The following is a 7,216-nucleotide window of genomic DNA, read 5'->3' on the forward strand; positions in this document are numbered from 1 at the left end:
CAAGGGCCATGCCTAGCTTCTGCAAGGACCTCAACCTGTTTAACCTAAATCCTGTGTGCTTTCCTGATCATTGGATTGGCTTGTCTTCCGCACTTGCCAGAATAATATCAACCCAAACCAAATGTAGCAGTTTAATGAGCCTTTTCCCCCTCTCTTTTCTTCCTTTTTTTTTTTTTTTTTTTTTTCCAAATGAAAGAAGTCTCAGATATCAAATGAGAAACCAACAATTACTGACACTGTTCTGACTCTAGGTGCTCTTCTCCATAAGTTCAAGAATCTCTTTGTACACTTGTTCGTACACTTGCATACCCCAAAGGAAATCAAAGTGGACAAATTCAGGAATGTACTTTTTGTATGCCATGTTGGTTATACGAGGCAGTATGATGTTAACGTCTTCGGGGGCTGAAATCCAGTCCCTGCCACCATACCACACAGCAAGCGGGGTTTTCATATTTTCCAGCTCATAGAAGGGAGGTGTGGTCTGGAAGACAAAAAGTGTGGCATGAGAAAAGAAAGCCTGGGAGGTCACGGGCAAGTCAAAAACTCAAAGTATTCGTGATTACTGATTGGAATTTCTCACCTATCCTGAGAGATGGTACAGAAACTATCACCAGAGATCCTGACTATGCTTTTTGGGCTTTTCACGACTGTGGCTTTCATCAGAGGGTCAAAAAGTCATCACTGAATGACATCACAGACCTTTTTTTTCTAAAAAGGGTACAAACCTGTTTGACCATATAAGGTAAATTCCATAAACCCCATAAAATTCAGTCTCATATGCTGCAATATTTTCATTTTCATTGTAATTTTATTTTTTTTCTCTCTTTTAAAACTGACAAATGAGAATGGATTTCTCTTACCTGGTTGTAATGAAGCATGTTGTCACTGCCATAATCATAATATTTGAATTCCCCTGTTTGATAGAGCTGGAGAAGGAGGAGAGCTGTGTTTATTATGCATCCATTAGAGAGGACCATAAGAAAGATAAAAGAGGTGACCTCGGAACTGCACTGCTCCCTCCTGCCACCAAGGCTCAAGGATGCCATTTGTTATGTGTGATATTGTCTTTCGGGAGGAGAGCTCAACTTGCAGGAAGATCTGAGCATGGCTTGCAAGATCGCCTGACATTGCTCATGTCTTCCGTCCCTCCTCTCTTGGCTGGCTGGTGAGCTGCAGAGGATGGGTGTCTGGAGGTTGAGACCCCAGAAACCCACAGTGCACCAAGCCTACAACCAAGAGCTAGCCTCAAAGAAGACATGAATCAGACCTTTGGGCAAGTTCCCTTTGTCTGTCATGGTCAATGTCTGCAACAGGAGGATGTGAGTCTGCATGTTTTCAATGATTATTTCTTGTATGATTAGTTGGCTCTACTGACCCCCAGCTCTTAGCCTTTACTCTTAGCATCTCCTGTGCTGGTTTATTACCAGTTTTTGCTTCCATCTCCGTCTCCTACCAGCTCCAAAGACTCTTAGTCATCTTTTGTTGAAAGCCATGGGCAAAAGAACTGCACCCGCATCAGTGTTTCATGTCAATTTTCCCCTTTCTCTCTAATATAGCTCTGCAGGGAGAGCAACAGGGAATTAAGCATTGAGAAGAGGTTCTCGGCAGCTGAGAGAAAAGAACACAGGCCCTGGCAGCATGCGACCTGATTCTGTAGCAGGAAATATTACCTGGCGCCAATGTAACATGTTTTTTAGGGATGTTGAATCAGGGTAGTGGGACAGGTAGACATCCATGCGGCTCTGCAAGAAACCATTGGAGACATTTATTCTCTGCATGGAGGGAAACCTTGTTAGAAATAAAACTGATCCTGCTCAGTAGCCTGAACACAGGTCTGTCACTCACACAGACTAGCTGGAGCTTGCGTTTGTACAAACTGCTTTGTCTTAGCTCTGAAGGCACAACTCAGACACCTGCTGTGCGAACACATGCTGCAGACAGCAGCATGAGGGGTGCTGCGGAACTCCCTTCAGTGAGCCGAGCAATTCCCATGGGATGCTGGGTCACGTTACGAGTCTATGTGGTTTTCAATACAACATAAAACTTCGTATCTTGTTCTCAGGACCCTTTTGCACAGACAACGTGCAACACATCACAGTAGGTCTACAAGTTGTTTCTAACGCCTTTCCTCCTTGGCATATCAAGCAATTACACCAACAGTTTCCTTGAGAAACAGTGGCCCAGCTCTGACTCCATCCATGACCAAGCTGTTATCATGGAAGTCTTGGTACTTCCATGGGCCTCTCACCAAGTTTGCTCACATGAGCTGTTGTGGCAGGATCTGTACCCTGAAATCTTGGCTGGTCCCAAGGAAACAGCCCTTCCCCATGTGAGTGGGGCATCCCTGGGACCACTCAGCTCTCCTGGGCATGTCCCCAAGCAACCCGCTGCAGCTGTGGTGTTGGCCCTGCTGAGAGCAGGGTCAGACTGGAAATCCCCACCCCAGTACCTCCAGCCTGAATCTTTCTGTGACTCTGTGTTGGGTGCAGTGGAGCCCAGGGAAAGTGTCTGATTTGGGGATAAATATGGTCTAAGGGCTGTTAGATTGAAGAGTCTGAGGGCCCACCTTTTCTAGGAGTGGACAGAAGGGGAGTTTGTTCCTTAAGAGTTTGATTTGTTACTGAAACACATGTGAAATTACAAATCACTTCAGGAGAGAGATCCCAGGAGCCCCCAGAGCTCCAAGTGAATTTCTGCACTTTCCCCTTCAGCATCATTCCCCCTGGGGACGCCATGTGTCTGGTGGACGTGTGAGCTTGTGTGTGCTCCGGTCTTCCCTCAGGTGCCAATGCAAGAGCATCACAACGGCCAACGCAACGGCCAGATTGCAAAGTGCTGGCGCAATGGACAGATTTTTTTCAATAAATCAAAGATGAGAAAGGCCAGGTGAGGGAATGTAGTTGATAATTTGGGCTCAAACAGTGAGGAACTGGATCATTTAAAAGGTGATCTGAAGTGTACATACCACATTTAAGCTGTTGGTAAACCCACCAGGCAAGTAAAGGGCCAAGGAGCAAAAGCTTTTAAAGATGGGATATCTGCACAGACTGGACATCACTTGCCGCAAGATCTCGCCCTTACCGAAGGCCACTGTGTGTCCCAAAATGAGCTGTGAAAGTCAAAGGTGTTCATCAGTGTGGTTCACATTCCTCTTTTGCCTCCAGATGCTCCCCACCTCTCTGCTCACCCCTGAAAGCTGCTGTCTTCCTTGCCACAGCTTTGCTGCACATTGTAATTTTGGATTTCAGAAATGGTCGTGGCCCTGGAAGAGGCCTGATCTTCCTAGGAGAGGTTTCTCCTAGTAGGATGGACCTGGAAACAATATCTAGAAATAGGTCTTCTCTGGTTAGGGCTGGATAGGAGGATGCTTTACACCATTTAATGCACCACAGGCTCAAAAGCATAGGCACAAATGTACTTCCTCAATGCAAAGGGCACATGGAGGACAAGGAAATGGAAGTGATGTACAAGCACTGCTTGTCTGATGTGATGACGCTTTCCTGTTCACCCCCTTCCTGTTCAGATCAGATGAGCATGCAGTGAGGACGTACCTTAACCAGCCCCTCGGGAAGGTCAAATAACCTCACCAAGGGCGTCTTCATATTTGAGCTTGAGGTGATAGGAGCCAAGGCAAAAAACATCTTGATTTTGCGATCCAGCTCAGGAATGGATGAAAACGCAATGAAGCCTGTGGGAGAGAGAAGTAAGCAGAGCCTGCCCTCTTATTGCTGAAGGAGTTGTCTACTCCCAGGGCTATGTGTCCAGGGGAAGGACCCTCAGAGGTGGCTCTAGCAGGTTGCTGCCTTGACCTGAAGTCTTTGCTGCTGATGCATTTGAGCTCTCAGCTTGACTGCTCAGCCCAGCTGCAGCTCCTGCAAGCCCTTCCTGGGTCTCTGGCAGCAGAGGGATGCACCAAAAGCCATTGCTGCAACCATTTTGTGTGCCGTCACTGCTCAAGACTGTTCTGTTAAAGCAAATGGGGAATTTTACCTGCTCCTTTGCCTTCATTGTTTGGACATGCCTGGACGTTACCCTCCCTGTGTAGGCTCTCAGGAGAAGACTTCAAAACCGAGGGTGCACAGCAAATGTAACTGACAGTGGTCTGATCTCCTCCTAAGTACCTGTGGTGGTGCCTTGAGAGTAAGCCACGTAGTATAACTGCTCCTGTCCAGTTTTCTGAAGAATATAGTTGATCGTCGCTGGAAGGTCATACATGGCCATCTCATGAAAGCTGCAACAGAGACAGGCATAGGACAAAATTACAATTGCTGACCTTGAGAGCGACAGGCAGGACATGGCTAGTAGTGCCATGACTATCTGGGGAGTGGGCGAGGGCTCTGGCAGGTACGGGCACCCCTCTGGCATCTTGGTGGTGTCAGTTTATGCCCACTGGCAGATGATGTGACTGTCCTTCAGTGTACAGACACTGCTGAGGGTACCAGGTACCTGCCCACCCTTCAGCTTCACAGAAAATACCTGTAAGCTGAGTATTCCTGGTGGTGAAACTCAAACTCCTTGTGCTTTTGTGACCAACTGTTCCCCCGGCTGTTTCCGATCCAGACATCGTAGCCAGCATCGGCAAGGATGAAGCCCAGGCTGCTGTTGGGCAAGTTGGTGACCCAGTTGCTTCCCTCCAACAGCAGGCCATGCTGCAGGAGGACTGCAGGCTTTGGAGCTGAAGAAAGAAGAGGAGGATCATTTTCTCTGACCACTACCAAAACTGACTGTTCGCATCCAGGTATCGCTTTGGCAGCAACACCCCGGGGAAGTAATTCCAGTGCAGAGAGATGGTCACCTATGTCCTCAGACTCTCTGGAGATGTGTTTTTGAAGTAGACTCTTTGGTCATCCTGGGGTGGAGAAAATTGATATAGCGAAGCTGAAAAATAAGGTTGGACTTCACACTGAATGGAGCTTGGTAAATCGTGCTCCCAGGAAGAAAGAAACCAAATCCCCTGTGTGTTTGGCCAATGACTGTGCCCTTTGCATGGAGAACACCCTCCTCATGGTGCCTTTTGTTTGGCTCAGGAGACACTGAAAACCCAGCAGAGTCTAAGTACCTCCCATGGCACGGCGGCACCATGCTGCCCCATTGCAAGAGACTCGGGTACCGGAGAGGTCAAAAGCATCTCCTCCACCCACTTCTGCCCACTTTAAGCCACATGGGCAAGTCTGAGCTCCTCAGAACAAACATCATATCTCTTTTTACAAAGGACCAGGAAGCCTGAAGTGCTGTGGGAAGAGAGTAGCAGAGAGATTATGGAAAGGTTTAGTTTGGAAAGAAACTCTGGAGGTCTCTGCTCCAACCCCCTGCTCAAAGCAGATCCAACTTCACAGCCACAACACAGTCATCGCAAGGATATCTGAATTCATGTGGTAGGGCGACCACAGGTTGCAGCATTAAAAAGTTGAAGTAAAATTGACATTCCTTTCTTTTTTTTTTCCCCATTTGTCTTCTCTTTTTTCTCTTTGTTTTCAGACCCTCAATGTAAGACTCACTTTTCTACTGTGGACAGCTGAGGACATAGTGTCCTGAATGGAAAGCTGGCTTTTTACACTTATCTGCCATGTTCATAAGCCAGTCCTCCTACTTCCCAGGAGAGGGACACCCTGCCAAGAATGGGGCATCACCCCCTCCACTTTGAAACAGCAGTTCAAGTGAAGAACAGAAAGGAGCTGAAATGGTGAGATGGCATTGGATTAGAAATATTGTTTTTTTGTTTGTTTGTTTGTTTGTTTGTTTTTTCTGACAGATGGCTTTTTGCTGCTCCACTGTCTGGCTTTGAGTTGGGGTAAAACCCGGGGCAAGATTTCTCTGTCCCATTCATTCCCCTTATATTTTCCTTCCTCTTTGGAGCAGATCTTCTCAATGAGAAGGACAGCATGGTGGGCACCTGCATTTCTTCTGCTCATGAGGCTGATCTTCTAGGGAAAGTTGTCTCCTTGAGGACCCAGCCCATATGAGGAGCCCTGAGCCTGGTCTAATCCAGCCCATCAAAGCTCTCGGGGTACCTGGACCAGGCAGACCTTCTCGTGGCACTTACAGGGGCAGAACATGCTGGAGCCCTGTGCCTCTGCCTCGTGGGAGGTACTTGTGCTTCCTGGGCTGTCTCTGCTGTGAGGAATCCTCTGCATGGTGAGGTAATAGCCGTCATCTGTCACCACTTCATGCTCCTCACAGGGGTACCCATGGTAGCGGATAATGTCACCCTGTGGGAAGGGAAGGAAAGGACAAGGTGGGATGGGTGTGCAGGGAGGTGGTGGTCTCCGTCATGGAGGGTGTCAGGGAGATGGGCTGGGTGAAGCCAACAGTGTTTGCCCTGAGCCTGTGGTGGGGACTCCTGCTGTCAGCAGGAGGGTGGAGCAGGGACCTCCTAATATCCCCTCCGCCAACGCTGCACTGATGTCATGGCTTCAGCTAAGATTTTTGGCAGGTGTAAGTTTCTGTCACTCCCTGAGCAGGTCTGGTAAAGAAAATCCCACTGTTGCTTTTCATGTTGCAATCAACGTTTGTGAAGAGCAGGGCAACAATGACAACGAAGCTCCAAGCCTCAGACAGCTGCGTTGACCAAACCTGTTGACTTGGACCAAACTCCCCCATAAACGTCTGCCACAAATCTCCACGTACGCAAGCTCTATTAAAACCCTGATACCAACCCCTGGTGAAGATACACACACAGAGACCATGGGTCCTGCACAGACTATGGCAGCACAGGTAGCTTGCATGCCCAAGCAGGAAAAGAAGGGAGAGAAGTCAGGACTTACAACATCCATGGACGTCTCGGGGCTCGCATCTGACTTTTCACAGATGCACATTGAATAAGCAATGGTTATGAACAGCCACATCATGGCGCTCTGCAAAACATTGTCAACATGATGAGCGTGAGAGACATCGATGGAACAGACATAGAAGCCAGGGACTGCACGCACTTCACTTGGCATGCACTACATTTCTATTAGTATATCAAGCTGACCACTCACAGGTGAAATAATTATAAATTTGAAATCTTCTAATTGATGCTAGGAATTGTTCGTTTTCCTTATCTTGAAAAATGCCAAACTCCATAAGATTTAATCACACTTTCTCCATTAGATCCTTGTATTCAGAAAAATGCACATCTGGTCTTTGAGGGCATGATTATAAACTATTCGTTTCAAATTATGGCTCGGCTGGTCAGAATAATAGACTATTTGGTTGAATGGATAACTGGGCTAAT

The 7,216-nt window shown here is 47.5% G+C and overlaps 1 protein-coding gene across 1 annotated transcript; it reads right to left on the reverse strand.

The window, feature by feature from the left end:
- Positions 1-247: 247 nt before the first annotated feature.
- LOC104460904 (putative lysosomal acid lipase/cholesteryl ester hydrolase) lies at positions 248-6,848 on the reverse strand. The gene is made up of 9 exons (XM_010081576.1): positions 6,765-6,848; positions 6,044-6,209; positions 4,477-4,675; positions 4,122-4,231; positions 3,552-3,688; positions 2,966-3,109; positions 1,671-1,742; positions 861-926; positions 248-481 (listed from the first exon to the last, which is right to left on the reverse strand). Exons 1-9 carry the CDS (start codon positions 6,846-6,848, stop codon positions 248-250), a joined length of 1,212 nt encoding a protein of 403 aa, XP_010079878.1.
- Between the last annotated feature and the right edge of the window lie 368 nt (positions 6,849-7,216).

Source organism: Pterocles gutturalis, unplaced genomic scaffold (genome assembly GCF_000699245.1).
Source record: "Pterocles gutturalis isolate BGI_N339 unplaced genomic scaffold, ASM69924v1 Scaffold35174, whole genome shotgun sequence".
NCBI lineage: Eukaryota > Metazoa > Chordata > Aves > Pterocliformes > Pteroclidae > Pterocles > Pterocles gutturalis.